Source organism: Mrakia frigida (genome assembly GCF_051309035.1).
Source record: "Mrakia frigida strain ATCC 22029 unplaced genomic scaffold BDY24scaffold_2, whole genome shotgun sequence".
Classification (NCBI taxonomy): domain Eukaryota; kingdom Fungi; phylum Basidiomycota; class Tremellomycetes; order Cystofilobasidiales; family Mrakiaceae; genus Mrakia; species Mrakia frigida.
The window spans coordinates 494,612-521,339 of record NW_027481279.1 but is presented as its reverse complement, the minus strand read 5'-3'; the positions used below and the strand labels follow the sequence as shown (position 1 = coordinate 521,339).

Below are 26,728 nucleotides of genomic sequence, written 5' to 3'. Positions count from 1 at the left end.
CTTCCTTCTCTCCTTCCCCGTTAACGGCCTCGCGCCTCTTCCCTCCCCCTCCCCGACATCTGCCTTTGATCGAACGACTCGCACCATCCCTGGGATTTGTTGTTTAGGACCGATGAAGCCTGGAGGGTAGGATAGATTTCGGAGGCGACGTTCTTCTCGAGCGGCTCGGGTGTCGCGAAGTTCTTCCTCGATCATTTGCTGAGAGAGACGACGAGCTTCTTCGAGGGTTGGGGGTTGAAGGTTTGGCGAAGAGGGAGAGGGAGAGGGACCGTCGTTGGAAGAGGAGGGGCTGGAGTCGGTTTGTCGGCGATGTTGCTTGTTCCTGAACTCCTGCTGCATCATGGCCAACACCTCGGCTTGGAACTTCTCCTCCTTGACCTGTTCCTCCCGTGCTCGAAACCTCGCTAAACGAGATTCGACGGCTGGACGCCATTCCCCACGGCCTCGAGCGGAGTCTTCTGCGTCGCGGAGGGAGGAGAGAGCAGAGGAGTGAGAGGCTTTGAGAGCGTTGTCGTAGTTGGAAGCTTGGTTTTGGGAGAGGAGGATACCGAACAACATCTGAGAACGCGTAAATAGAAGAGAGAGGGAAAGAAAGGGTCAGCGAGGCAGGGACGAGGAGGAGAGAGGGACGCGTCTCGTTTGGTCTCGTTCCATCTCCTTCGTTTCACTCACCCAGCAAAGCAACCACGTCACGACCCTATCCTTCGCCGGTCCGTCCATCGCAGCCCCCGTGTGATACTTCCCGTACGGCGAGCTGTTCCTCGATTGACTCCAAGCTGCTGAGAACGGGTCCCTAAAGGGCGAGGTTGGATTCCGAGGAGGAGGTCGTTGGGAGTTTGTGAAGGGAGAGGAACGAGGATGGTCAGAGCGACCTTCCCAGGTCGTCCAGCGAGTTGAGGCGGGATTGTAGTGAGGGTCAAGAGGAGGTCGTCTGGAGGGGGAGTTGGGACGGTCGGCGAACTGAAGGAAAAAGGAAAGAAGGAAGGTGAGCTTCGAGGCGAGAAGGGGAGGGAAGATGTCGGGGGAAAAGGGACGAACTCGAAAGCGTTGTGCGCTATAGGTCGACGAAAAGAGGACGAAGGCGAGAGAGAGATGATGAGCTCGTTGCAAGAAGAGAGGAAGGAAACGAAAAGGGCGGACGTCACACGAGCCGTCGACTCGACTGACCTGATGTACGATGCTCGCTTATCAGCGTTGCCTAGAGTCTCGTAGGCCGTTTGAAGAAGATGAAATCGATCCTACAGATACACCGAGAGATCAGCTTGAGTCTGTAGAAAGAACAAGAGCGAGGGAAGGCTCACTTTTTGTGATATTGGATGGTGATCGTTTGAGCTTTGAGCATCAGGATGAAGCGTTCGGACTCGGTCGTAGTCTGTCAAAGTAGACCGTAGAAAGGTCAGAATCTCTACGAAGTGGAAGCTGAGAGTGCAGAGGTTGTGATTCACAAGCTGCTTTGACCTCTGCTATCGAAGCGTTCTCCTTGACTCCCAGAATCTGCCAGAGGGTTGGATTCGGAGAGCGAGGGAACTCGTAGAGTTGACAGGGAGACGACGGGGAAGCGAACGATCTACGAGATGGGACCGTGTGAGGTAGACTTCGATGCATCCGAGCCGAGAAGAGAAGAGAGAAGGGGAGTAGAGGCTGTCGATCTTGCGCTAGATGCAGTTGAAGGAGGAGAAAGGAAGGAAGGGAAGGAGGGAGAGGTGTCGAGCTCGCGGACTCGGATCGAGGCCAGGCGTGGGAAGAAAGGAGGGCCTCTCAGCTCAACGAATTTCGCTTCTCTACTTGACCTTCAACCTCCAACTCCCTTCCTCTCCCCCCTCCTTCCTCTCTTCTCTTACTATGGCTCCTCCTCCTTCCAAAGGGAAGAAGCGAGCGGCGGAAGATTCTTCCAAACCCTCCAAAAAATCCAAGCCTACGAACGACAAACAGCCCGTTCAACCTCAGCAACCTCGAACGATCCCTACCACCGCTACCCAAGGCCCCCCTACGCTTCCTTACAAATCCTCGCTCGTTCAGGACGACGTCGATTTCCCTCGAGGTGGAGGTTCCGCTTTGACTCCGTTCGAGTTCAAGGAGGCTACCAACGAGGCGAGGAAGGAAGCCGATGCTGATGCTAGAGTCGAGGTCAGTTCAAGAGTCCTCTCCCTTCCTTTCGAGCTCGTTTCTGCCCCGTAGAGATCCCAGACGAGGATCCGAAGCTGACCATACTCTACCCTGCTCTCCTACGTAGGATTCTGCCGCTGCTGCTAAGAAGGCCAAGCTGAAGGGAAAGCAGAGAGAGGGAGCTGCTCCTGGAGGAAAGAAATCCAAAGCTGCCGCTGCTTCCTCCTCAGCCGCTGGAGTTGACGCTGAGACCTTCCGTGAGTGTATATTTCCCTCTTGGACTTCGATCTCGACATCTAAGTAGATCCAGAGAGCTGATCATGGTCTTGATTTTGTTCAAAGGTGTCGAACACTTGAACTACAAGGTCAGTCTCCAATCCCTCCCTTCGTCGAAAGCTTTTGAGCTCGCACTTCTCTCTCCTTCCTTCCTTTCTTTCCTCGCTCCTTCACTCTCTCGCCACTCCTTCAGACTTAATGCTGACCTTCTTCGCTCTTCTTACTCTCCCTCATCGCAGCGTCTCTCCATCGGAACTCCCCTCTTCGGACGAATCCACTCCATTCACCCTCTTCACCTCGTCGTCTCCCTTCCCAACCAAATGTTCGCTCACGTCCCCATCACCCAAATCTCCCAACCTCTCACCACCCGACTCAACGCTCTCTCCCCTTCCGACGACGGAGAGGAATCCCAGGACGAGGAGGAGGACGTCCCTTCTCTCGAGGTCTTCTTCAAGGTCGGACAGTACGTTCGAGCCAACGTGACGGCCTTGCATCTCGTTGGAACCTCGAGCCCGGCTGCGTTGGAGGGTTGGAAGCCTAGAGATGAGATGGAGAGGAGCTGCAGGAGAGTTGAGCTTACGTTGGATCCTAAGGTGGTCAACGAGGGGATCAAGAAGGTTGATTTGGAGGAGGGATTCGTGAGTCCTTCTCTCGACGCGAGTTCGAGGTCGAGAGCTGATCATTTCGTTTTCGTTCGGGTTCATCAGTGCATGTCAGCTTCTGTTCAGAGCATCGAAGATCACGGATACATCCTCGACCTCGGCATGCCCGACTTCCAGGGTTTCCTGTCGTTCAAAGACGTCAAGGAGTTCACTCCCAACTCGATCTCGAAGGATGGTCAGTTCGCGTCTCCATCTCCTCGCCTCGGCTCCTTTCTGACTCGATCTCTTTCTCTTCAACAGGCCGACACCTCCAAGTTGGTCAGCTCATCGATACCTGTGTCCTCAAGATGGCCGAGAACAAGCGAACTTGCACGTTCACCGTCTCTGCGACCAAGCTCGCTACCTCCTCCGTTCGTCGTCCCTCTCCCTCCTCCCCTCCAGCTCTTCCTTTGCTGACTTCTTTGGTTCTTTCTATCTAGCTCACCAACGTCTCTTCCATCACCTCCCTTCTCCCCGGAACCCTCGTCCAAGCTCTCATCACCGCCGTCGTCCCAGGATCAGGTCTCAACCTCAAGCTTCTCGGCTTCTTCGACGGAACCGTCGACTCGTTCCACATCCCTCCTCAGCAAGCCGACGACATCGCCAACTCGTACAAGATCGGAAAGAAGATCAAGGCCAGGATCACGTACCTCACTACCAGTGCGGCCGATCAGACCCAGAGGTTCGGGTTGAGCTTGCTGCCTCATGTGCTTGCGTTGGGAGAGCAGAGCCCTCCGGAAGGGAGTGGAGCGGAGAGCATGGAGGAGTTTGCGGAGATTGGAACGGTATTCGAGAGGGTTACGGTGGTGAGGGTGGAGAGTGAATGGGGACTGGTGGTCGATGTGGATGACGGAGTCAGGGGTTACGTCCATGTGAGTTTTTAGTTTCGACGCGTCTCGGTTCTCTTCCCTTCCCCCTCTTCGTCCGTCCCGTTCTCTCTCCCTCGAGCTCATATCCCTTCTCTTCCTTAACTCCTGCCCTCACCAGATCTCTCAACTCGCCGACGAGCACACCGCTACCCTCTCAGGAACCTCCGGTCCTTTCAAGGTCGGCTCAACCCACAAAGCTCGAGTCGTCGGAATGGCCTCCCTCGACGGTCTCATCCAACTCTCCTTCAAGCCCTCCGTCCTCGAGAAGAAGTTCATGAAGGTCTCGGAAGTCGTCGTTGGAGAGATCATGAAGGGAACCATCAAGCGGTTGACTTCGAACGGGTTGTTCATCGATCTTCACGGATCCGTTGATGGAGTCGTTTGGCCCTTGCACTACGCCGATATCAAGTTGAAGAACCCTGAGAGGAGGTTTAAGGCTGGGACTGTTGTCAAGTGTAGAGTGAGTAGTAGGGTTTCTCTTCCTTGATCTCTCGTTCGAGGATGAAGACGAGACGCTGGGCTGACTCGACGCGTCTCTCTTTCCATTTCTCTCTTTCTCCCCTCAGATTCTCACCGCCGAGCCCGAGAAGGGACGAGTCTCCATCACCCTCAAGAAGACTCTTGTTGATTCCGATCTCCCCATCGTCGCTTCGTTCGAGGACGCCCAGGTCGACACCATCACCGACGGAGTCGTCTCGAGGTTCTTGGACAAGGGAATGCTCGTCGACATGTACGGTGGCATTCGAGCTTTCGTCCCTGTTGGAGAGGCTAGGTGAGTTCTCTATCCGTCCGCCAACTCGTTTCGTTTTCTTCGTCTCGTCATTTGCTCGCTGTTTTTTTACGCGTCTCCTCTCCTCTCCTCTCTCCTTCGCAGCGACACCTTCATCCAATCCCTCGACACCTCCTTCTTCATCGGAAAACCTGTCAAGATCAAGATCATCAACGCCGACTCTACCACCAACCGACTCGTCGCTTCCATCCGACAAGCCCTCCCAGGAGCCAAACCCTCCGCCTCCGCCACCGTCGTCTCTACCTCGGACGTCGAAATCGGAAACATCGTCGAAGGAACCATCTCGGCTCTTCACAAGGCACACATCCTCGTTACCCTCGCTCCCTCCCAAGCCAAAGCCCTCCTCTCGAAATCCAACCTCGCTCACCATCGAGGAATCCCCGTCGACGAACTCTCGAACTCGGTTCAGCTCGGGGAGAAGCTCACGGATCTCGTGGTCGTGGCGAAGGACGACGAGAAGAGCTTGCTCATCGTGGCCAACAAGCCTAAGAAGGAAACCGTCTCGACCAAGGCTCCTCCTTCCGGAATCTCCCAGCCGTCCATCTCGTTCGATTCTATCGTCGTTGGAGAGGTCGTCCCCGGTCGAGTCGTCTCCCACGGTCCTCAAGGAGCCAACATCCAGATCTCCAAGTCCCTTCGAGGTCGAGTCCACCTTACCGATTCGTCGGACGACTTCAAGAAGGGACTCGCTCTCCCTGAGGTCGGAGCCATCGTCAAGTGCGTGGTGCTCAAGGTCGAGGCGTTGACCAAGAGGATCGATCTGTCGACGAGGCAGTCGAGGGTGAACCCTTCGAGCAAGGCGTCCAAGGTGGTGGATAGGGAGATTGAGAGTGTGGAGGGACTCGAGGTTGGACAGCAGGTCCGAGGGTTCGTGAAGGGGATTACGGATGGAGGGTTGTTTGTGAGCTTGGGGAGGGACGTGACGGCGAGGGTCATGATCAAGGATTTGTTCGATGAGGTCAGTGCAGAAGCTTCGTTTGTCTTTCCTCTCTTGCTCGAGCTGACTTCCTTGTTGCTGGTTCTTATCTCTCAGTTCGTCAAGGAGTGGAAGCCTCGCTTCGAGCTCGGTCAGGTCGTCGAAGGAAAGGTCTCGAGGTTCGTCGCGTCTCTCTCCTCTCTCCCCCAGTCTTTCTTCCACTCAACATCAAGCTAACTTACGCCTCTTCACTACCTTCACCAGCGTCAACGTCGATCGAAACCAAGTCGAGCTCACCTTCCGAACCAAGGCTGCTCCTGAGCCTCGAGTCAAGAACCTCTCGTACGGAAACTTCGAGGTCGGACAGAAGGTCGACGCCATCGTCAAGCGAGTCGAGACGTTCGGAATCTTCCTTCGTATAGACGATACCACCATCTCGGGTCTTTGCCACAAGTCGGAGGTTCGTCTTCCTCCTTCCAAACTTCTCGTCGCGTCTCTTCTTTCGTCGAGCTCCAGCTGACCTTTCCCTCCGTCGGTTGGGTTTCACGCAGCTCTCCGACGATGCTACCTCGGACGTCGGAAAGGCTCTCAAGGGATTCCGAGAGGGAGATACCGTCAAGGCCGTCATCCTTACCCTCGATGCTGAGGCCAGGAAGATCTCGTTCGGAATCAAGCCCAGCTACTTCGTCGATGAGGATTTCCAGGAGGAGGACGACGAGGAGGAGGAGGAAGGATCGGACGAGGAAGAGGAGGAGAGTGACGTCGAGATGGTTGATGGATCTGAGGAGGAAGTTGCTGAGGCTGCTGCTGGGGAGGAAGACGAGGAGTCGGATGAGGAGGTGAGCCTCTGCTCTTTTTTTCATCGATTCAGCTTGAGCTTTCCTTTGCTGACCCTCTCCTGCTCTTCCTTTCCTGTAGGTCGTCATGTTCAACGACGAAGATACCCCCAAGGCCGCTTCCTCCAAGTCCAAAGCCTCCAAAGCTTCCGCCTCCACCGCCGGTTCGACTCTCATGCTCTCTGGAGGATTCTCGTGGTCTGCCAAAGACGGCTCCGACGACGAGGAAGAGTCCGACTCTGACGACGATGCCCCCGCCCCTACTGTCGACGCCTCCAAGTCCAAGAAGCAGAAGAAGTCCATCCAGCAGGATCTCACCGCCGACCTTCAATCTCGAGCCCCGGAATCGACAGGCGACTTCGAGCGACTCCTCCTCGGATCCCCCAACTCGTCGTTCCTCTGGATCCAGTACATGTCGTTCCAGCTCCAGATCTCGGAGGTCGGAAAGGCGAGGGATATCGGACACCGAGCTCTCAAGACCATCAACTTCAGGGAGGAGGGAGAGAAGTTGAACGTCTGGATCGCTTTGCTCAACTTGGAGAACACCTTCGGAACCGAGGATACGACCGAGCTGTTGTTCAAGAGGGCTATTCAATTCAACGATCCCGAGACGGTTCACCTCAGGATGGCGGATATCTACGAGAAGACGGAGAAGTTCGAGGTTCGTTTCTTCTTCATTTCTTTCTCGACGCGTCCCCGTCCCTCGTTCGAATTCTTTCGCTGACATCCTTCCTCCCTTCGGCTACATCTCCTTCCCCTTAACAGAAGGCCGAGGAGACCTACAAGCGTGCTTTGAAGAAGTTCGGTCAGAGCTCCCAGGTCTGGACCTCGTTCGGAGAGTACTACCTAAACCGAGACAACGCTGAGGCCGCTCGAGAGCTTCTTCCTCGAAGTCTCAAGTCCCTTCCCAAGTCGGAACGTGAGTTCCATATCCTCCTAGCTCTCTCTTCCTTCTCGATCGTTTCTCAACATCAGGTACTGACCTTGTTCACCTCGTTCGTTTCTTTCAGACATCAAAACCATCTCCAAGTTCGCTCAACTCGAGTTCAAGCACGGAGATGCCGAGCGAGGCAAGACCATCTTCGAGGGAATCATCGATAGCTACCCTAAGCGACTCGACCTTTGGACCGTCTACATCGACATGGAGGTCAAGCAAGGAGATATCCAGAGCGTTCGGTGAGTCCCTCGTCTTCTTTCGTCCCCTTCGTCCGCCCTCCTCTACCCTCTCGCATCGCTGACGTCTTCCTTCCTTCTTCTTCGCCTCTTCAGAAACCTCTTCGAGCGAGTCATCGGTCAAAAGCTCGCCATGAAGAAGGCCAAGGCTCTGTTCAAGAAGTGGATGGGACTTGAGCGACGTCTCGCTCTTCCTGGGGACGACAGTGGAGCCGAGATGGTCAAGGCCAAGGCGGTTGCTTTCGTGCAGAAGGCCGCTTTGGCTTCGGCTGGTGGAGGAGGAGGGGCGGACGAGGAGATGGAGGAGTAGAGTTCGGTTGCTTTTTGCATCTCAGTTTCGTTTTCAGTAGTTTCTTTGTTTCGGTTTGGCCGTGTTCTCTCTATTCGCATCTGCTTCGCTATCGTCTTCGGTCTCTTCGAAAGGAAGAGGCAGTCAGCAGGATATGGACGAGGAGCAAGAAGACTCGGAGGGCAGCAACAAGACGAGCGGAAGAGGGACGACCGGTCGCGTCGCCGCTTCGTCTGAAAGACTCCGACTCACGTCTCGTTCTCCTTCTCGACATCGAACAGGAAAGTGTCGAGCTATGAGCCTATTCCACGCGGCTCTCGTTTTTTTTTTTCAGCCCAGGGTGACGAAAAGGGGGAGATCTAACAAATCCAAAACCGACGCGTCGAATCAGCTTTCATTCCTTCGAGAGACGGCTTCTGGTCGCAGACCTACCATAAATCGTGACTACCGATGAGTCAATCAATTTCTTCACTTCCCCGTCCAAGCTCCCAAACTTCGACACGAAAAGCAAATCGACTTCGTCCTCGTTCACCACGTCGGCTTGAAACATAACTTCTTGTGTCTCTTCCAATCGGCTCGTTGGTGTTCTGAGTGAAGAGGTACGGAAAGGTCGAGTCAGTATCAAGAAAGATGGGAAGAAGAGCAGAGACAAACCCTTGGAGCAGTAGCGAACGGAGAGACACTACTCGATCGAGGCGTCGAGGAAGAAACGGTCAACGACGTGAACGAAGACGAAAGAGACCGAGAAAGGAAACGAGCTCACCCTCGAACACTGCATCATCTCCTCTCCTTCCTTGAGCTGGGTACATCTCGAGCCGTCTATGGGTCCGCTCGACTTGACCTGGAGCTCGCAGGTCCACCAGACGCCAGCGAAACCCTCCTGGACGAACGTCCCTCTGAGTTTCCTCGGATTTACTTCTCCTCCGATCAGGACGTCCAGAATGTCTAGGAAGGTGGAAGTGACGTTCTCTGGGGACGTCGCGGTCTGCCTGAAAGAAGGGTCGGTCCTGATTCGGGTCGCGAGACGGAGGAGTGCTGCTGAGCCTGGCGGGGGAAGGGACGGCAAGTTCGTTGAGAGATGTTGTATGAGCCTCAGGACGAAAATAATAAAGGACCTGAGGGCAGCGTTTGCTGTGGCGTAGGAGGTGAGAGCCTGTCGGATGAATTCGAGAGGACGGAGACAAAACGATGGGGGAGGAAAGAAAGGGAGATCAGCTCGCGTCAAGTTCAGTAGTGGTGCCGTTGCAGATGCATGCTGACCGTTAGATGCTGCATTAACGCCACGATGAAACCCACAAAGCTAAGGTAGAGAGAACACGCTTCTTCTGGGGATTTTCGAACGAAGCGAGGCAGGTAGGCGTCGTCGTGCTGGAGGAGGACGAGGAGGGTTTCGTGGTAGGGTACTAGTTCGGTCACTTCCACTAGAGTGCATCGATGAACGAGGGATAGTAGGTATTGAGAAGCGAACTCTCTCTGTGGAAGTAGAAAGCACGCAAAATTGTCAGAGCGAGACCTCGAGCCACCTCCAGATCAGGGCCGCACTGCGAACGATTTCTGGACCTCATCAGATACACCGGGAGCGTATAAGAGCTAACCAGATGGATTGAAGGGAAGATATGGTCAGTTATCGATTCCCAGAAGTAGGGAGGGCAGAGAGAGGAGGTCGAACCTTCAGATGATCTTGAACGGCAATGCGGTCGACTTGAGCAGAGCTCTTCCCCGTCCTTCCCTCAGGCTCTTCATCTGTTCCACCCGATGAGAGTCGTAGGAGCTGAGCGAGCTTGGCTACCGATTGAGTTTCCATGGTAAGAGCAGGAAGGATGGAGGAGGAAGGAGGGAGAGAAGGAGGAGGGGGAGAAGGAGGAGGGTGGACGTCGAGCTCAACTTCGAAAGGTCAACCTCTTCTTCCTTTTTCCCTCTCACCCCATCCTTCTCCAAAACACGAATTTATTCAGTCGACAATCTCCGTCACGCAGATCTCTAGGGTCACCACCTTCTTCTCGCTGGATATGCGGAACGAACTCTCACACGAAGGGAGGGCAGAGGAGGAGGAAGAACGAAAGGTGAGCTCGAGTCCTCGACTCCTCCTTCCCCTCCATCTCTCCTCCTCCTTCTTCGTTCTCTCACTCTCTTTGATTCTTCTATACGTCTCGCAAGACGAGTGCTGATATGCTACTCTTCATCTCCTTCTTCGATTGACAGGACGAACTCCTCCCTTCAACCCCTCATATCTCCCGAAACGTCTTTCAACCTCCTCCTCCCTCCTCCTCCTCCTCGTTCTCCTCAACGACCCACCCTTCCACTCATCCCCAGCTGCTCTCTCAACTCGCACTCGAACCAGCAGCAGCCTCAAACGAATCCTCGGTCGCTTCCCAAATCGCTCAACTCTTCTCCCTCGTCGGTCAGCTCAAGGAGGAGAACAAGGCTCGGCACTCGTCCATCGCTCGTCTCTCCAAACAGAACGAAGCTCACACCTCCTCCCGCGCCAAACTCTCCTCAGAAATCAGAACGCTCAGGAGGACCATCGAGGACCAAGAACGGCTTCCCATCTGAATGAGCTTCTCCCTGCGGACATGGTGAAGAGGAGGAGTGGTGCCTTTGTGCGAGTTTGTCTCGTCGGTCGCAGAAAATGAGGTCGGGAGGAAGAGACTGGAGCTTTTCGTCTTCTTTCTTTGCTTACTCCAGCTATCCTATGGTACTCTGCTCTCTTTCGTTTCAGCTCACGTCCGGGAACGCAAGCTCACAAACGACGCAAAGCGAAAGTAAGCTGGGCCGACGCGTCGAACCTCAACTCCTTCCTCCATCCTTCAACCCACCGCCACCGCTTTGCCTTTCAAGAAGGGAAATAAACTCCCACCAGAGCTTCTCAGTCTCGATCTCTCGCAGAACTCAGGTGGCTCTGTCCTTCTCCTGACTCCCCTCTCTCTTCGATTCAGTTGAACTTCATTTCAGATCGGGTTTCCCTCCGCTCTTAAAGTGTACTGATATCGATAGCCCTGAAGAACTCCCTCGGGTTTCCAGCGACCTCGAGGTACTTGGCGAGGAAGTTGTCGTCCGAGTTGACTGTTTACGAAACGCAATGACAAAAAAGACGAACGAAAGAGGTCAGCGATCTCGTCCTCGACTCGTCTCCATCCCTCTTTCCCAACCAAAACGTTCCTTCCTCTCGCTCCCCATTCCTCCTCGCCCCTCCTATTCCTCTTCCGCCTTCCAGCCAAAAGCTCACCAGTATGCAACCGCCTTCTCACAACCTTGATCTCCCACAACCCCTTCGCCTCCTTCAACTTGACTCCCTCCGGCACCTCCACCAGCTCCATCCCTCGTGCGTTCTCCGAATGCCACGGGTGGATCTGATCGTGTGGCGAAGGAGGGTACATGTGTTTGGAGAAGGTGAAGTAGGATCCCAAGGGGAAGGCGTTGGTGGGTTTGGAGAGGCCGTGGAGGAAGGAAGGCGAGATTCGGCAGCGGTTGTTCAAGGGGGTGATGGAGGTGAGGGTCGCTCCTCGAGCCTGGTGGAGGAAGAAGGGGGAAAGAGGAGAGGGTGGGAGTCAGTTTCTCGACTCGAAGAAAGGAAGAGAGGCGACGCGAGGAAGAGAAGAACGAGAGCGGACTCACGAAGTTCTTTCGACCGGACAGGTAATCCAGCAGCAACCTCGGGACGGAGAGATGGTAGGATTCCAGCGTGTTGAGTTCAGGAGTCTTGTACAACGTTTCTCGGAAGTAGGCCTGGATGTGGTCGATGGCGATCAAGATCGGGACCCTGGTTCGAAAACGAAGACGCGAAGGTCAGCTCTTCTTTCCCCTCCACGTCGAAACAGCGAACGCATCTACTCACTTATCCTGCCCCGCAATAATCTCCAACACCTTCTCCAGCACCTCCATACTGATACTCTCGTCCTTGGCTCCCAACTCTGCCAACTCCTTCGCCGTCCTCTCCCAGCTTCCCTCCCCTTCCGCATCTCCTCCAATCGTCCTCTTGAACTCAATCTCCGAGTTCAGCTTGGATCCTCCAATTCCTGGTGCGACGTCGGGGCGGAAGGAGTAAGTGTCGGCGGGGAGAGGGATCTGGGAGAGGAGGGAAGCGTTGGCGGTGTCGGGAGCTGAGAGATGGGTGAGGAGGAAGGAAGCGAGAGTGGGCTGGTGGAAGGTTTTGGTGTGAGGGGAGTAGTGGTAGGGGTAGAGGTTTTTGGTGTGACGGGTGGCTAGGGAGGGAACAAAGTGGGGGAGTGAGGGTGGGAGGGAAGGGAAGGATGAAAATGGTGAGCTCGACGGAACGAACGAAAAACGCGAGCTTCGTTCGTCCCTCCTTCGACCTAGGAGACCCAATGAAGAATCTCAGAAGAAAGATAGACTAATGTACTCACCATCAGGCATAAACATAGTGATCCATCCAGTCTGGTTGGCGTGAACGAGCGTCTGCATCATCAGATGAGTCTTTCCGGTTCCCGAGTTTCCCCCTTCACGACACGGACGAGGAGGAAAAGCCAAGGTCAGCTCTCGCACCTCAAAAACAGAAACTAGACGATAGAACGAGGTCTAAAGCAACTCACAAAGCATCCAGTTGTGATGTTTATGGCTCTCAGGCTTCGAGATAGTCTCCGTCTTGACGTCGTTGAGCTTGTCTGTGAACTCGAGGGTGAGCTCTCGAGGGACGGTGAAGGGGAGGGTCTGAGGAAAAGGAACGAGAATAGAGTGTCAGTTGCTGAGTCGACGTGTAGAGCAAGCCGAGTTGGAGAGTAGTCCCGTTGGACGAGACGGAGAGAGGGAGGAGATCAAGGGGAAGCTGAAGGGAGGAGGAAGGAAAGGACGGAACGTACACCAGCCGATTGAGTTGTGGGATGTCCCCAAGCTCGAATCTCCTTCAGTACAGGAAGAGGGAACTGCTGGAGTTGTCCGATCGTCTCAACGGAGACGTTGCCCTGTAAGAATCCGAAGAAGTGGTGAGCTCAACGAACGAAGGGAGGAAGGGGAAAGGTCGAGGAAGACGTACGGGAGTGAATCTAGGAATGTGGTCGAACGAGATGGGTTCTTGCACGATGGTTTCTATCAGAGTTTTATCAAAGTTCTGGAAATCGTTAAGAAGAAGAAACGAGTGAGCTTTCAAGCAAAGGAAGGAAGGGAGGAAGAGAAGACGAGGGAGGGACGAACGTAGGACGATCCTCTCCTTCTTGGATTGGCAGGTCCGTTCCTCTTCGCGACAACGACCTTTACTTTCGCTGTAGAAGTGCGCAAAGGTCAGTAACAAGTAGAGACGTACATGAACCAAGAAAGAAAGAATCACTCACGTAGCTGCCTAATCTTGACTGCAGCCATCGAGCTCGAGCTCGACAGAGATCGGATCGAAGGACACGAGGAAGAGGAGGGCGCTGAAGAGGAGGAGGACGAGGTGAGAACTCGAACGAGTAAACTCGAGGAAGGTCGTCGGAGGGAGGCCATGCTGCTCGTCGCTGGAATCCTAAGAATATCTAGAAAGGGGGAGGAAGGAGTTGAAGGAAAGGGAAAGGTCGAGCTCACGAAAAGTCAGCCCTTCATTTCGACGAGTCTCTGAGCCTTGCCTTTTGCTTCCTGTCCCCCAACTACGACCTCAAAGCCTTCTTTCCCTTTTTGTTCATCTAATCAGCAGCCGCTATGAGCAACATCCTCGACGTCGAAACCGAAGAAGCTCGTCAAGAGCGACTCAGTGCGTCCTCTCTGGCCTTCTTTCCCCTCCCTCCTTCCCTCCTCCTTGCTGACCTTCCCCCCTCCTTCGTTCACTCAAGGCAAGCTCTTTTCCTCCCAGTCCCTCCCTACACCACCACCAGGCTTGCTCACTCGTCCTACTACTTTCCCTGTGCCCGAGAACTCTGAACGTGAGTCGTCCTCTTCAACCAAACGAAAAGGCAAAGCTGAGCTGACCTCTCGCTCCCTTCTTTCGAACAACAGTCCTCTCGCGACTTCAGTCCTTCCTGCCCCTCATGGCCTCAGCAAACGAAGCTCTCGCTACCGCTGATCTCGAGGAGTTGGATATCGAGAACGTTGGAGAGGGAGAGGAGCAATACGTTGAGATGGTAAGCTCCCAGCTTTCCTCCCTTCCCTCTAATTCATCACTCCCTTTACTTCCTCGAACCCCCCAACTGACTTCTCTCGTGCTCTTTTTCTTCCTCCGCTTGTGCTTCACCAGGACCTCGGCCTAGGAGTCTTCGACGCTCGTCTAGCTGGCGAGGAAGGGGAGGGCTCAGGGTCTGATTCCTCCGACGAAGACGAAGACGCGTCCGACGAAGACTCTTCTGAGGAGGACGACGAGGAGGAGGAATCAGCAACAGCCGCGACGACGGCGACGGCGACGCCTTCGATACTGGATCTGCGGAACAGCTCTTCAACGGCGACGGGAGGGACGAAGAAGGGCAAGAAGCCTGGGATTGAGGTTCTTGGAGAGAAGGAGGATGTGGTGATGGGTGGGAAGAGTGAGAAGAAGGAGGATGGGAACGAGGTGTAGGGCGTGGAATAGTATGTGCTTGTGTGAGATTAGGGAAGGGAAAAGCGAGCTGGAGGGACGAGGGTGAGCGGAGAAGGGTGGGAGAGGGAGAGGGAGAGGAAGAGAGAAAGGGAAAGGGATGATGAGGAGGGGTGATGAGAGGGAGAGGAAACGGAACTTGGAACGGAAAGGGAGGGTGGGTAGAAAAAAGGGAGAAAGAGAAAGAGAGAGAGAGAGAGAGAGGGGAGAAAGAAGAAAAGGAAGGCTGAGCTCGACGCGTCGTCGTTCGTTTTTAGTTTCCTCCTCGACGCACATCGTATCGATCTACTGGACTAAGGTGTGGAAATTATCCGGTTAAGTGAAGGGTTCTGAGAGGATGGTGAGGGCAGCTCTACCGAAGTTCGTGGGAGGAACAACGCTGGCGGATGCTCGTTGAGGTTTCAGCTCTAGGAGGCTTTGGGGTGGGCTGAGAGGAGAAGGGGGAGGTCGGAACTGGCTACTCCCAACTGGGCGACTTGACTGCGAGACTGGTTCTGGAGAAGGGAAGCTGAGAAAAGGAGACTGGAAGGGAAGCTGAGGACTCAGCTGACCAATTCTGGGGTGAAAGTTGATGGATAGCAAGAAGGTCAAAACTTTTCCGCTCTTTACACTAGATACGTTCCGCGGTCCATAGCACCGAGAAAGAAACAGGAGCAGGAGGGAGTAGCTAGGGAAAGGGAAGGCGGAACGCGAGACACGTCGCAAAGGCTTCAGCGGTCACAGCAAATCAAAAAGGGTATAAACTATAAAAAGGAAGAGGTATAGAAGGTGAGAACTGAGAAGAATATGTATCTAAGCTAGAGAGTCGAGTCGAAAGGGAGGGTCGAGAGCACAGGGGAACGCAGCAAGTGAGACGCGTCGCAAAAGGGAAGGTTTCGGGCAAAGGGATCTACAGAAGGGGAAGAGTCGGCGAAGAAAAGAAGGGAAGGAAGTAAAAACAGAAGGACGAGGCCCAGAACCTACCGAAGCGGGGTCTCTAACCGAGAAGGGAAAAGGAGAAGAGACGCGTCGTGACCACAACAAAAGAAAGAACGGAACGAGAAGAACTCCACACTTCCTCTCCAAACTCCCACACCGTCTCAAAGATGAATCGGTGTGGATTCTTGAGCTGAAGAAGACGCGATCATTATGCAAAAGTGGATCTACAAGTTCCAAACTGAAGAAAGAAGAGAGTAAAAGAGCAAAGGACGGGGGCGAAAGCTCGATACTTCGAGGTTCCTTGGATTCGAAACCTGGCAGCCTTCGAGGCAAGGGGGAAGTCCAACGAGAGAAAAGATGTCTGTCTCTACAGATCTCAACCAGCAGTCGAAGTGGCGGAATCTGCTGGGTTGCCTCGACCGATCGAAGCGAGAAGGCGTCGCGTCGTTTCGGTGCAGTCTCCTTCGACGCGAGGGTGATTACGGATCCGTAGATTGGTCTCGAACTTATCTGGAGGAGCTTAAAGGAGCATCGGCTCAGCCTGAGCTGGTCGGCTCGATGGAGGAAGCGGACGATGGTGTCGACGAGCTCGTTGGGGAGCGATTCGAGTAAGGTAGGGGGTCCAACGGGACGAGCGGCCACGGAAAGAAGTGACCTGTACTTCTCCTGAGAGCAAGGAAAGAGAGAGGGAAGCTAGATGAGTATCAGGGAGGCAGGGGAAGAAGGAGAGCACGACGAAGGACGAACCGACGACCACACCCAGCGACCTCCCTCCCCTCTCCCTTCCTTCTTCCTCTCCCAGATCCAGAATTTGTCAGAAACAGAAGCTCTCGCAAGCTCTCCGATGACTCGATCCTGATCCTCGATGGTCCTGCTGAGAGTCTCGTTCTCGGAGCAGAGGCGAGCGACGGTGGAGGAGAGTCGAGAGAAGGAGGATTGATGAGCTTCGTTCTCCGAAGAGAGACGAGCGACGATGGAAGGAAGCTCGGCGAGAGATTAGACTTGGTTTTCGAGCTGAGAGAGTCGAGCGAGAACGAGATCCATCCTGTTTGAGGTGTGAAGGGACGAAAGCGAGGAAAGCTGAGGGGAAGAGAAGGAAGCCGTTGGGAGGGAAGGAGTGAACGAGCTTTCAGCCTCCTTCTCGTCCAGCAACCCTCACCCTCCCTTTTTCCATCATGGTGAGTTTTTGCTTTCTCTCTTAGACCTTAAGCTTCCTCTGATGCTCGTCCATCTTACCTCTTCAACAGTCCGAAGTCCGATACACCACCAACACTCAGATCGAACAGCGTGAGCTTTCCTTTCCACCCTCTCCTTCCTTCCCTTGAGCTCGAGCTGACCTCCTTCTTCCTCCCTCCTTCTTCTCATCCAGTCCACGCTCGGTACACCGGAACTGGTGCGTCCACCTCCTTCCGAGTCACTCTGTGCTCTTAGATGCTAATTCACCTTCCTTTTCTTCTTCTTTTTACAGGACACGCCGACATGACCAAGTAGTTCGTTCCCTCCCGTTCCCTCCTCCTCCTCCCCCTTCGACGAAGCTGAACTTTCTCGTTCGACTCCTCACAGCGAATGGCTCACCCACCAAGCTCGAGATACCTACGCTTCCATCATCGGTCACGCTCCTCTGCTGTCGTATGTCTCGCTGGCGGACGGGGAGAGTCTGGGAAGGACCAAGTTCGAGATGCTCGAGGTACGTTCTCTTTCCCTCCTCCTTCTTTGCTCCTTGCTCTTGCTTCCGAGCACATATCTGAGCTCAAAGGGAGCTCTTCGGTCGTTGCTGGAGTGCTTGGGTGTTCGAGTAGACGAGCGGGCGGGAAGGAGGAGAGCTGCCTTGGGAGAACGACCGAAGCTGACCTCGACCTCTCCTTCCCTTTCTTTCCCTCCATCTCACAGAGGATGCTGCAACCTTGTGGACCTCCGCCACCGAAGGAGGATGAATAGAGATTGCGTGTCAGGATCGGTGTAGCTTGTAACAACAGACGAGGATTGGATGGATGCTCTTGATTAGCCCTCGCAAACACACCTCCGTCGAGATCGCCTCGCCTGAAATCCATCGCTGAGTCCTTCTTCTCTCAAGTTTTCTTGAGCTCTCTCGCCTTTCGAGACGATCGCCTCTGCCCTTTCGCTAGATTTCTTGAACAAAAAAGTGTGGAAGTGGGCTCAGCCCCTGTTCGCGTCTCCTTCGCGTCGCAGCTCTCTCGCTTCGCCTTCTCCTCGTTGCTCCTCTTCCATCAACTACCTTCAGCTCAAACACTCTCAAACTTCAGATCATGCCAGAAGACATCCTTTTTCAAGCGTTCGTCCCTTTGGGTTCATTTGATTCCTCTCACAAGCTTCGTCTTCGACTCGTTGACCTTCCTCCCTTCTCTTTCGTCCTCCCCATCCTCCAGAACTGCCAGTCTCGTGGGACTCGGAGCAGTCTCCAACAAGTACCTAGAACTAGGCCGAGGAAACATCAAGATCGTCAGCATTTCTGGCGCAGTCTGGTCAGCTTTTATCCTCGTCGATGGGAAGAAGCTCAAGGCGAAGGAGAAACGTGAGTTCTTTGAGACTCGCGGGCGGAAGAGGAGATGGAAGGAGGAGGGGTGGAAGGAGAAGCGGGAGGCTTCCTCGAAAACCTTCATTGACTTCGTCTCGAACCTGGCTCGAACTCCTTTTCTAAAGTTTCACCTTCCACGGATCTCTCGACGTCGGAAGATTACAACAAGAGACAGATGAAGCTCAAGCTCGCCGACATCGAGTCTCCCTTCCTCATCGTCAAGTTCGATAGCTTCGAGGGTCAGTCTCCCGACTCAGAAACCCCAAGATACCTTGATCCACTCATACGTCTTTCTTCTTTCTCACTGTCCCCCCAGAGCTCGAACAAGCTCGAGACATCCTCAAAGAGCTCGGCCTTCTCAACATCGAGGAGGAGATCTCGACCAGCTCCATGACTCTTCTCGGAGGAAAGCTGAACGACGATGATTCGGCCTTCCCTTCCATTCAACCACTCAAGAACGCGAAGTTCTTCTCGGATATGGTTGGGCAACTTGGAAGCTGGAACGTGTATCTCTCAGGGCAAGCTAGTAAGTTCGATCTTCCCAGTTGAACGTCCCCAGGAGGAAGAAGAGCTAACGAACGATGGGGGTTGTTTTGGGATCGAAGGTTCCTTCCTGAGACAGATTGGAGATGGGAGAATCACTGGAATGGTCAAGAGGTGAGTCCCTAGGGGTCCAGATATTGAGAAAGAGAGAACGGGAGGCTGATCGATGTCTTCAAACCCCCTTCGCGTCGCAGAAAGATCGGGTTCGTTCTCGCTTCTTTCGCACCCTGTTTCGGATTGTGCTGACCTTCATGTGCCGGTTCCCTTCCTTTTCTACAGAGATCTCTCTCGAGGAAGGCTCACCGGAGATTACGCTCTTCCCTGGATCTCTGCGAAGGACGGCGGTGTTCCCGTCTTCAGAACGAAGGTCAACGACAGTCTCCGGTGCGTTCGAACTACACATCCTTCTCCCTCTCCCCGATTCTAAGCTGACATTCAACTGGTTCTTCCTCCTTGCAGTATCATCTGGTCGGTCGACCTCTTCGTCGATTTGAATGCGAACAGATCGACTCAAGGTGCGTTCGCATTCTCGTCGATGGTCGACGCGACTCCCTCTCTCTTCGAATGGACCGCTGACGATCTCCGTTTGGATCGATCAGGTATCAAGATCTGGGCGATATACACTGCCGAGCAGATGCATCAGCACATCTGGGAAGTCGTCGTCGAGGAGTCTCAACAACGAGGAAGTCAGTACTGCAGTCGACGTTCGCTCGGAGCCTCGACTCAAGGAAAGGACGGTCTTCTTCCAGCAACTTTCGATCTCGACTCGACTTCTGAACCATCGGATAGGACTTCGAAGACGAAGGTTAAGGGGATCGGGAAGCAGTTGAAAGATGAGGACTTGTTGGAGGTGAGTCGAAGGACGGATCGGGAACCTCCCTCGTCGCTGATGATCGAGCTGATCATGGTCTCCTCTCCTTCGCTTTCACAGCTTCACAGCATCTTAGATCTCGAGAAGTTCACAGTCTGCTCAGAAGGATCGTTCCAAGCTCTGCTTTCCAGCGATCATTCAAATCAGCTCTTCAACCTTGCGTTCGTCGATCTCTCTTCTCGCCCTTCTCATTGCCTCCTGACCAGTCCTCTTTCCTCTCAACCTCTCACAGAGAAGACGAACAAGCCATCGTTAGATTTCCCAAATCTCTCTTTGTTATCGGAAGAGGAGGAACAGGGTACGCAGCTTTTCGATCTCGTTTCTCTCGTTCTTCGCTCACGTTTTTTTTTGGGGACTCCTGCAGAAAGACCACTTGTATCGTAGGTATACATATCGACGTAAACGTTGCCTCTAATTTTCTGACACTACGTCTTTCATCAGCTCTACCGAATGCTCGGCGTGGAGCGTCAAGGATCTGTTCAAGTTGGAAACGAGACGCGTCCGCTTCGTTCCCTTTTCGTCACCCACTCGCCAGTTTTGGCTTCGAAGGTGGCTGAATCGTACGCTAGCCTGTGAGCAGAACCATCTTGATCTCTATTGGCATATATCCGTCGACTCACCTCTACTTCTCACTCTTTCTTTAGATCGAAGACGTTGGACGTCGTCGAGTCGGATCCCGCCACCCTCAAGACTCTTGCCTCTGAGTCTCCCCTCGAAATCGAAGCCACAATGATGAGTCTCGAACGCTCGAAGGTCCTCTTGCCTACTCGATGGAGCGATTTGGACTCGGAAGACTTCCCTCTTTTCACTTCCTTCGATCAAGTTAGTTCGAAGGCTTGCGACCCAGTCATCACCCTACATTGTCTTACTGAACGCTTTTCTGGCTTGATGTCCCATAGTTCTGCACACTCCTCGAAGGGGACCTCTTTCCTGGTCGAGTCTGGCCTCGAATCGTCGATTTTCGGGTCTTCCGACTTCGCTACTGGCCAAAATTCAACAAGACGCTCACTGCGAACCTCGATCCTGCCTTGGTCTGGTCCCAAATCCTCGGAGTCATCAAGTGAGTTCATCATCAGACGTGTTGTACTCGTCGCTGTAGGACCGACGCATATTCTTCCTAATTCAGGGGTTCAGAGCTGTCGCTCGCTCACGGAGGCTGCCTCCCCTTCGACGTCTACGAAGATGTCTCAACTCGAACGGAACAGACTTCACATGAGGCTCGAGTTCGGATTTACGATATTCTCCTTCAGTATTCGAGGATGAAGAAGGAGAAGGGAGAACGAGACGCGTCGGACCGGTACGCCCCTCTCTCCCTCTCTCCCCCTCTCTCTCCCGATACGATGCTGATGACCTGTTTTCTGACTGTTTCAGAACTCACGAGCTCCTGAGACGGTTGTCCGAGTCACCACGGTTGATCACTCCAGTCGACTTCGTTTCAGTGGACGAGGCGAGCCGACCCGTCGGTTTTCTTCTCTCTCTGCTCTCCGCTATTAACCCTAGACTTTTCCTTCGTCTTATCACTCAGGCCCAAGACAACTTGATCGTTGACTGTGCTCGTGAGTCTCGATAACCTTTCCCCATTCGAACTACTGCTGATCTTCTCTCTCCCACAGTGATTCGACGCGTCTGTCGAAACCCGTACGGCTTCGTCTTCGGTGGCGACACTGCTCAAAACATCGTCGCTGGATCGTCTTTCCGATTCTCAGAACTTTCGAGCTGCTTCTACAGAATGGAGCAGAACGATACTTCCGTCAAGTCAGGTCGTCGAGAGCAGGTCGAACCAGGCCAGTCCTCGTTTTTGTCGTCCCTCCTTCGTCTCGCTGACGTTCTGCTCTTCTCCTTCTCAGGGTTTTTTCAAGTGGGTCCAGCTTCGTTCCTCTTCCCTCTTCAGTCTTTGACCACCTTCTCGTCCTCTCTTTAGCTCTATCGAAACTACAGGTGCAGTCAAGGAGTCGCTGCCGTCGCGTCCTTCCTCGTCGAGCTTCTGCAACGATTCTTCCCCAACTCGATCGACGCTCTTCGACCGGAGATAGGATCGGTTGTCGGAGCTCTTCCTTCGATTTTCGCACCTCGTGAAGGTGGTGAACAGGAGCTGAAGGAAGTAAGTTGAGCTTCAGTCTGAACGCAGAGGAGCTCTTGCTAACCTCTTTCCTCCATCGTCGTCTCTCCCAGCTTTTCTCCCCCGAAGGAGCAGCTGCCATGCAGCTAGGAGCCGAGCAGTGTATTCTTGTGAGCGACGAGAATGCGAGGGAACGACTTCTCAAGAAGCTGGGAGGAGATATCGGTGAGTCGCTCCTGGTGGTCAGGAAACGATCCTTCGCCTTCCCTTCGCTGACCCTTTCTTTCGTCCTTACAGGACTCATTCTTACAATCGAGCAATCCAAGGGTGAGATTAACTCTCTACCTTCAAAGTTTTGAGCTTCTTCTGATCGCTCTCTCTCTCAGGACTCGAGTTCGACGACGTGCTGGTGGTCGACTTCTTCCTCGACTCGACTGCCTCCCTCACCCAGTGGAGAGCTTTCGTCAAGACCGCTATGGACTCGGATGGGCTGATCAACGACATCTCGAAGCTCGGTGAGTACCTTTTCACTCACAATGGGGAGATACAAGCTGACATCTCTCCTTTCCCCCCAGCTGTCATCTGTGCCGAGCTCAAAAAGCTCTACGTCGCTTTTACTCGATCTCGAAAACGTTTTTGGCTCTGGGTACGCTACTCTTCCTGTTTCCTCTGCATTTGGAACATGTTCTGACCTTGAATCTTCAACAGGACCCGTCCGAAGCGGCTGGAGCGATGCGAGTGAGTACGAACGGAGGGAGAGGCCTCCTTGCGTTCGTTGCGTCCTCACGCTCTCACTCTTATTTTTCATATTCCAGGAGCTCCTTCACCACCACAAGCTCGTCAACGTCCTCGAGATCAACGTGCCTATGCCACGAATTGCACAGAAGTCAACGCCGGCCGAGTGGAATCGTCGCGGAAAGCAGCTTTTCGAGAAGGGAGATTTTGGCGAAGCTGCGTTGTGAGTCGGATCCATCGTTCTGTTCGTCAGTCTTCGGTCTCTGACTCTTCCTCCTTTCTGAAGTGCTTTCTCCCGAGCAGGGAACCAGAGCCAGAGCCGGATCTCTAAAGCGTTCTACCGACGACAGGAGGCTCAGGACGAGGACGAACGCGGACGAGGCAAGGCTCGACGCCTCTGGTCCATCGCAGGAGACGCTTTCAACCAGTGCGAAGGATTCGAACGTCTGGCCATCGAGTGCTTCCTCGCCGGGAACGATTTCCTCAAGGCTGGAAGGATCTACGAGCGCCTCGGTCAGTTCGTCGAAGCGGCCAGCAACTTCAAGAAGTCGTCCATCGACGATGCTCTTCGAGTCACGGAGGAACGAGCTTCGCAGATCCCTTCGAAACTTCGAGACGAAGTCACAGAGGTACACAGAAAACTCTAAAATACCTTTTGCGATCTTTGCGGATCCTGACTTCGTCTCGTTTCTTCTTCAGGCTGCGAAGGAGATCTACCTTCGAACCCTCGAGTCGGCACCGTCAGTTCTCCCCGATCAAGATCTTTCCCTCGAGACCGACTCGAGCTGACACAAGTCTCTCCTTCAGGAAAGCTACTCGACTATTCAACGGTCTCGAGGATGAGCTAGCGTTCATGGATCACTGGGAACTCACGGTCTACAAGGAGGCGAGTTTTCTTTCTTCCCTCCTTTCTTTTTTTCGCTGAACTTACCCAGCTGACTCCTTTCCCTCTTTCGGCTCAAACAACCTTTCCACTAGGACTTACTCGAATCACACGGACAAAACGAGCGAGCTGCTTCCTCCGCTCTGGAGAAGGGCCAACGCCGACAAGCGGTCCAGATCTTCCTCAGGTCCTCGGCTCTCGAGAGCAGATTCTTGGCTCTCGACGTTCTCATCCTTCAGCTTCGTGATCTACTTCCCCTCGCCTCGACACCCTCAAGAAACTCTACGAGGACCGAGGCTTCGAGGCTTCTCCAACAGGCTGAGGGCGTCTTTTCGATGCAAGGCTCAAGAAACCTTCCGAACTTCGAGACTAGACGGGTCGAGGTGAGTTCAGCCCTCTCTCGCAACTGACTCCTAATTTACTGATCCCCCCTATCATCTCTTCGACAGATTGACTGCTTCTCTGCTCTAAGTGCGTCCGCCTTTCCATCTTGAACAACGACGAATCGTCGCTGATACTCTTTCCTCCTCTCTCGCAGTGAACGGGAATCGAGCTACTCTCCTCTCCTCTGCCCCTCGTCTGATGATCCTCGGTCGAACGGAGACCTCCCTCGTCGCCTACGAAAAGACCCTCAAGCTTACAGTGACTGGATCCGACGTTGTGGAAACCAGTCGAACCTCGGTCGAGTTCGTGGAAGGTCTTCGTCGTCGCGTTCACGGAATCGAGCTTGCGAGAGATCCAGAGCTCTGCTCTCTTTTCGGAGTGGCTTATCTCGAGGAAAAGGCAGCTTTCAAGCGTGAGTTCTTTTTCCCCCGCTTCGTTTTTCCCGTAGTGATCAAGCCCTGCTCTCCGCGTCTCCAGTCCGTCCCGAGTCGCCTCTTCAAGTTCTCAACGCCAACCCCAACGCTCTCGTCATGGAGTTCAAGATCCAGCCTCAATTCGTAAAACTTCTCTTCGAGCTTGGCCAAGCAGAGCTTCGACGGAGGCCTGACCTCTCTACTACGACGCTCAACACGGCCTCTCAGGTTGCTCTCACATTCGACGGTATCGCACTGGAGACGATCAACGAGAGGTTCCGCGCTCCAGAGGGAGCTTCGAGGATGCGGTCTACGAGGTAGGTTTTTCAGCTCTGTCTCGATGCGAGTGCTGATCGATTTGTTCTTTCTTCTGCGTCACCCAGCCCTTCCACGCGGATCTCGCTTCTCGCAGGACTTCTCTTTCCTCTGGATCCGTCCAAGGGATCCCGAGCCAACGTCTTCGATTCCGCTCGACGCTCACTCGGTGGTGAGATCAGTCTTCCCGCCCTTCGATCTTCCCTCCTCGCCGCCCTCCGTCGATTGGACCCATCCGCTCGAGGAACGTTCTTCGAGGATAGCTACCCCATCTTCGAACTACTCGAATACCTCGCTCCATCCGAAATCGTCCCTTCTCTCTTCCCGACGTCCTTCTTCGAGGTCGAACGATCTTCCCGTCTCCAACTCCCTTCTCGTCAGTCGATCCTCGGACTCCTCGTCGACCACCTCGTCTTTTTCAAAACCCCAGGCAAACAGTTCCTATCAATATATCGTGGTCTTCAGTTCCTCTCGTGAGCACCTTTTCCCAAAGCTTCTCTCCTCGCCGACCTCAATTTCTGACGTTGCCCTCTTTCCTGTCTTGCTTTCTCACAGCTTCACCCTCGAGCTCAAACCCGTAGGCGATCCTCGATATCATCTCGCTCTCCTGGAGAAGATTGCTTTCGTTCTCGTCGTCGACGAGCGCCTTCGAGATGGAAGAGGACTGGTGAGTCAACAAGAAGTCTTTTCTTCTTGCTTGCTCCGTGACTGAACGATCATCTCGTTCTTTTTTCGCTTCACCAGCACGGCTTCAGAGCTCCTATATCTTACCTCAGGAGCTACAGACTCGAGCAAATCCAATCCTTCGGGGAGAGGTTGCTCTCAGGCTTACTGTCTCTCGCTCGACGCGTCGGGAGTCTCCTTCTTTTGGCGACCAAAGCCTACTGTGAGTGCAACATGTAGAGATCAAATTATCATTATCTGGTCCTGACGTAAACTTCCATCAGTCTCGTCTTCCAAGATCCTCGTCAGCATCAAATCGAGGAGATCGAGCACGTCGGACCAGCTCACCCTTCTTCGTCGAACGTGAGTCTGCTCTGTTTGATCTGTGCCTTCAATTCGACTCAATGGGATACTGACTTGTGCTATTGTACTTTATAGACTGTACCTTCACGCGTTCATCGCCACCGAGCTCGGTTTGGAGAGAGGACGCGACGAGTCTCTCACTCTGTACAACTCCTTCAAGGACGAGAAGGAGTACTCGTCGACAGAAGACTATTCTAGGTCAGTGCTATCTCCAGTTTCTTTTCGATAGATCAAGAAAGACTCCTCTGACTTCTGCTCTTCGATTCTCAGATTCGTCGAAGCCTTGACTTGGGACGAAGTCGACGCCGCTCTCGCCTACTCCTCTCCTTCTTCGCTCGATCCCGTCGTCACCCTCCTCCAGGATCCCAAACAGAAGAACTTCGCCTTACCTCAACACCCATCCTCAGTCCAACTTCGGTTCCATCGCCTGTCCATCCTCGACTCTCAGCTCGAAACCCTCGCCGTCAAGGGACCCAGCGCCAGCTCTCTTCGTCCCGTCCCTCTCGTCCCCACTTCCACCGTCTCGAGTAGGAAGCCGTCGTTTCCCGATCCAACGAAGCCTATCAGGAGCAACCCTCGCGGATCAGCCTCGGAGAGGACGGCGACGACTCGTCGAGTCGAGGAGATCGAAACTCCCTCTACCAACATCGCGGACCTCGGAAGACCCCAAAGCACCTCGTCGGTCGATTATCTTCCTTTCTCCTCCTGGGTCTTCGATCCTCGGCTCTTCGACGCTGCAGCTCGGGCTATTGGGAAGGTTCAACGAAGACGAAGACGAGCAGGAGACGTCTCGCCGTTGACCTCAGCCCTTAAGACCGCCTCGAACTCGGACCGTCTCGTCAAGATCGCATCGAACGTTCTCAAGAAGACTGAGCCGGGAAACGCTCATGGTCGATCCATCGCCATCCTCATTCGAGGTCCCTTCGCCGAACTCGTCCTCTCGTTGGAGTTGAGCATCGAGAGAGTCAGAGCTTCCAAGAAGCAGGTCAGTACACCCCCGACATCTCTCTCCATACATCAGCCATCTGATCACATCTCTCTTCGTAACTTTTACAGTCTTCCGGAGAGAACTACGACAGAGCGATCGTCTCAGCTCTGAGGTTCCCGCCATTCCTTTTCTTTCCCTTCTTCGTCCCTCTTTGTTCGTGAGGACTGACTCGACTGGGATCTTCTTCCTTCAACAGTAACCTCATCAAGGATCTTCACACGCTCGCCACTTCACTGGAGAAACCTCCCTTGGACTCCATCGAGCAGCTTCGAGACGCGGCGTTGAAGATTCCTCCCGCCGTCGAGCGAGCTCTCTTCGCTCTCCCAAAGAAGACTCCATCGACTCGAGCCATCGCTGCTCATCTGGAACTCGGTCGAAAGGGACTTCTTCAGGAATCGAAAACATCAACGAACGTTCCGGAGTCGTCGTCGTCGAGAACGGGAGCGGTCGAGGTCGAGCCCGAGGACGCGTCGGAGGAGGTCCCAGTCGTCGAGGTCGAGCTCGAAACCCCTTCCGTGAGAGAGGAGGACGTCGAGGTCGAGGTTGAGGTCGAGGTCACAATTGAGGCTGCTGCTGTTGTAGAGGGAGAGGAGGGATTGGCTGGGCTTGGTTGGGAGGTAGAGGAGGAGGAGAAGGAGGTCGAAGTGGTTTGGGACGTTTAGTTTTCC

General features: G+C 54.0%; 8 protein-coding genes across 8 annotated transcripts; 5 read left to right on the top strand and 3 right to left on the bottom strand.

The window, feature by feature from the left end:
* Window positions 1–352: 352 nt before the first annotated feature.
* On the bottom strand, window positions 353–1,753 carry BDY24DRAFT_93177 (J domain-containing protein). The gene is made up of 4 exons (XM_076645242.1): window positions 1,446–1,753; window positions 1,302–1,372; window positions 673–1,238; window positions 353–558 (listed from the first exon to the last, which is right to left on the bottom strand). Exons 1-3 carry the CDS (start codon window positions 1,603–1,605, stop codon window positions 690–692), a joined length of 780 nt encoding a protein of 259 aa, XP_076500685.1. The 5' UTR covers window positions 1,606–1,753; the 3' UTR covers window positions 353–558; window positions 673–689.
* Window positions 1,754–1,794: 41 nt separating this feature from the next.
* RRP5 (Rrp5p) lies at window positions 1,795–8,011 on the top strand. The gene is made up of 17 exons (XM_076644303.1): window positions 1,795–2,127; window positions 2,234–2,363; window positions 2,449–2,471; window positions 2,622–3,020; window positions 3,090–3,219; window positions 3,285–3,394; window positions 3,464–3,895; window positions 4,011–4,352; window positions 4,459–4,664; window positions 4,767–5,640; window positions 5,716–5,777; window positions 5,863–6,058; window positions 6,150–6,437; window positions 6,517–7,095; window positions 7,200–7,353; window positions 7,445–7,610; window positions 7,704–8,011. Exons 1-17 carry the CDS (start codon window positions 1,843–1,845, stop codon window positions 7,915–7,917), a joined length of 4,590 nt encoding a protein of 1,529 aa, XP_076500684.1. The 5' UTR covers window positions 1,795–1,842; the 3' UTR covers window positions 7,918–8,011.
* Window positions 8,012–8,328: 317 nt separating this feature from the next.
* Window positions 8,329–9,764, bottom strand: BDY24DRAFT_375152 (zinc finger MYND domain-containing protein). Its single transcript, XM_076638510.1, has 6 exons — window positions 9,566–9,764; window positions 9,439–9,486; window positions 9,189–9,369; window positions 8,660–9,111; window positions 8,551–8,578; window positions 8,329–8,483 (listed from the first exon to the last, which is right to left on the bottom strand). The coding sequence occupies exons 1-6, from the start codon at window positions 9,698–9,700 to the stop codon at window positions 8,425–8,427; spliced, it is 903 nt and encodes a 300-aa protein (XP_076500683.1). The 5' UTR covers window positions 9,701–9,764; the 3' UTR covers window positions 8,329–8,424.
* A 54-nt stretch (window positions 9,765–9,818) lies between these two features.
* On the top strand, window positions 9,819–10,609 carry BDY24DRAFT_375143 (uncharacterized protein). Its single transcript, XM_076638509.1, has 2 exons — window positions 9,819–9,959; window positions 10,099–10,609. Exons 1-2 carry the CDS (start codon window positions 9,906–9,908, stop codon window positions 10,447–10,449), a joined length of 405 nt encoding a protein of 134 aa, XP_076500682.1. The 5' UTR covers window positions 9,819–9,905; the 3' UTR covers window positions 10,450–10,609.
* Window positions 10,610–10,827: 218 nt separating this feature from the next.
* Window positions 10,828–13,387, bottom strand: RSM23 (mitochondrial 37S ribosomal protein mS29 RSM23). Its single transcript, XM_076638508.1, has 10 exons — window positions 13,182–13,387; window positions 13,045–13,112; window positions 12,887–12,961; window positions 12,714–12,815; window positions 12,447–12,564; window positions 12,261–12,353; window positions 11,732–12,098; window positions 11,512–11,656; window positions 11,123–11,405; window positions 10,828–10,959 (listed from the first exon to the last, which is right to left on the bottom strand). The coding sequence occupies exons 1-10, from the start codon at window positions 13,330–13,332 to the stop codon at window positions 10,868–10,870; spliced, it is 1,494 nt and encodes a 497-aa protein (XP_076500681.1). The 5' UTR covers window positions 13,333–13,387; the 3' UTR covers window positions 10,828–10,867.
* Window positions 13,388–13,524: 137 nt separating this feature from the next.
* BDY24DRAFT_411492 (uncharacterized protein) lies at window positions 13,525–14,371 on the top strand (the record flags this gene model as incomplete). Its single annotated transcript, XM_076642940.1, has 4 exons — window positions 13,525–13,576; window positions 13,656–13,745; window positions 13,819–13,943; window positions 14,057–14,371. 4 exons carry the CDS (start codon window positions 13,525–13,527, stop codon window positions 14,369–14,371), a joined length of 582 nt encoding a protein of 193 aa, XP_076500680.1.
* A 2,076-nt stretch (window positions 14,372–16,447) lies between these two features.
* Window positions 16,448–17,327, top strand: BDY24DRAFT_357436 (splicing factor 3B subunit 5 family protein). Its single transcript, XM_076637816.1, has 6 exons — window positions 16,448–16,485; window positions 16,555–16,594; window positions 16,677–16,700; window positions 16,776–16,797; window positions 16,871–16,994; window positions 17,198–17,327. The coding sequence occupies exons 1-6, from the start codon at window positions 16,483–16,485 to the stop codon at window positions 17,243–17,245; spliced, it is 261 nt and encodes an 86-aa protein (XP_076500679.1). The 5' UTR covers window positions 16,448–16,482; the 3' UTR covers window positions 17,246–17,327.
* Window positions 17,328–26,722, top strand: BDY24DRAFT_437854 (uncharacterized protein; the record flags this gene model as incomplete). The annotated part of the gene is made up of 43 exons (XM_076644302.1): window positions 17,328–17,600; window positions 17,695–17,840; window positions 17,969–18,082; window positions 18,160–18,369; window positions 18,449–18,500; window positions 18,581–18,589; window positions 18,666–18,770; window positions 18,846–18,901; window positions 18,986–19,236; window positions 19,318–19,418; window positions 19,490–19,555; window positions 19,622–19,637; window positions 19,699–19,829; window positions 19,902–20,079; window positions 20,157–20,317; window positions 20,384–20,554; window positions 20,629–20,695; window positions 20,783–20,813; window positions 20,871–21,017; window positions 21,105–21,115; window positions 21,179–21,358; window positions 21,430–21,541; window positions 21,614–21,643; window positions 21,703–21,831; window positions 21,892–21,962; window positions 22,025–22,054; window positions 22,132–22,274; window positions 22,338–22,680; window positions 22,751–22,791; window positions 22,859–22,937; window positions 23,030–23,317; window positions 23,384–23,405; window positions 23,473–23,730; window positions 23,796–23,875; window positions 23,960–24,048; window positions 24,115–24,519; window positions 24,602–24,713; window positions 24,791–24,932; window positions 24,994–25,072; window positions 25,148–25,270; window positions 25,343–26,057; window positions 26,129–26,172; window positions 26,257–26,722. Exons 1-43 carry the CDS (start codon window positions 17,575–17,577, stop codon window positions 26,720–26,722), a joined length of 6,030 nt encoding a protein of 2,009 aa, XP_076500678.1. The 5' UTR covers window positions 17,328–17,574.
* Between the last annotated feature and the right edge of the window lie 6 nt (window positions 26,723–26,728).

Excerpts from the sequence above, each read along its gene's own strand:
- BDY24DRAFT_93177 (XM_076645242.1), bottom strand. The coding sequence starts at position 1,605 with ATGCATCGAAGTCTACCTCACACGGTCCCATCTCGTAGATCGTTCGCT. Across the intron at positions 1,373-1,445 it reads AGCAGAGGTCAAAGCAGCTT|ACTACGACCGAGTCCGAACG; the intron begins GTGAATCACAAC and ends CTACTTTGACAG. Across the intron at positions 1,239-1,301 it reads ACCATCCAATATCACAAAAA|GATCGATTTCATCTTCTTCA; the intron begins GTGAGCCTTCCC and ends GTGTATCTGTAG.
- RRP5 (XM_076644303.1), top strand. The coding sequence starts at position 1,843 with ATGGCTCCTCCTCCTTCCAAAGGGAAGAAGCGAGCGGCGGAAGATTCT. Across the intron at positions 3,896-4,010 it reads GAGTCAGGGGTTACGTCCAT|ATCTCTCAACTCGCCGACGA; the intron begins GTGAGTTTTTAG and ends TGCCCTCACCAG. Across the intron at positions 5,641-5,715 it reads TCAAGGATTTGTTCGATGAG|TTCGTCAAGGAGTGGAAGCC; the intron begins GTCAGTGCAGAA and ends CTTATCTCTCAG.
- BDY24DRAFT_375152 (XM_076638510.1), bottom strand. The coding sequence starts at position 9,700 with ATGGAAACTCAATCGGTAGCCAAGCTCGCTCAGCTCCTACGACTCTCA. Across the intron at positions 9,112-9,188 it reads TCTCTACCTTAGCTTTGTGG|CTGATCTCCCTTTCTTTCCT; the intron begins GTTTCATCGTGG and ends ACTTGACGCGAG. Across the intron at positions 8,484-8,550 it reads CGTTCGCTACTGCTCCAAGG|AACACCAACGAGCCGATTGG; the intron begins GTTTGTCTCTGC and ends CTCTTCACTCAG.
- BDY24DRAFT_375143 (XM_076638509.1), top strand. The coding sequence starts at position 9,906 with ATGCGGAACGAACTCTCACACGAAGGGAGGGCAGAGGAGGAGGAAGAA. Across the intron at positions 9,960-10,098 it reads AGGAGGAGGAAGAACGAAAG|GACGAACTCCTCCCTTCAAC; the intron begins GTGAGCTCGAGT and ends TTCGATTGACAG.
- RSM23 (XM_076638508.1), bottom strand. The coding sequence starts at position 13,332 with ATGGCCTCCCTCCGACGACCTTCCTCGAGTTTACTCGTTCGAGTTCTC. Across the intron at positions 12,099-12,260 it reads CACTATGTTTATGCCTGATG|CCACCCGTCACACCAAAAAC; the intron begins GTGAGTACATTA and ends TTCCCTCCCTAG. Across the intron at positions 11,406-11,511 it reads TGTCCGGTCGAAAGAACTTC|GCTCGAGGAGCGACCCTCAC; the intron begins GTGAGTCCGCTC and ends TTCCTCCACCAG.
- BDY24DRAFT_357436 (XM_076637816.1), top strand. Across the intron at positions 16,595-16,676 it reads CAACACTCAGATCGAACAGC|TCCACGCTCGGTACACCGGA; the intron begins GTGAGCTTTCCT and ends CTTCTCATCCAG. Across the intron at positions 16,798-16,870 it reads CACGCCGACATGACCAAGTA|CGAATGGCTCACCCACCAAG; the intron begins GTTCGTTCCCTC and ends GACTCCTCACAG.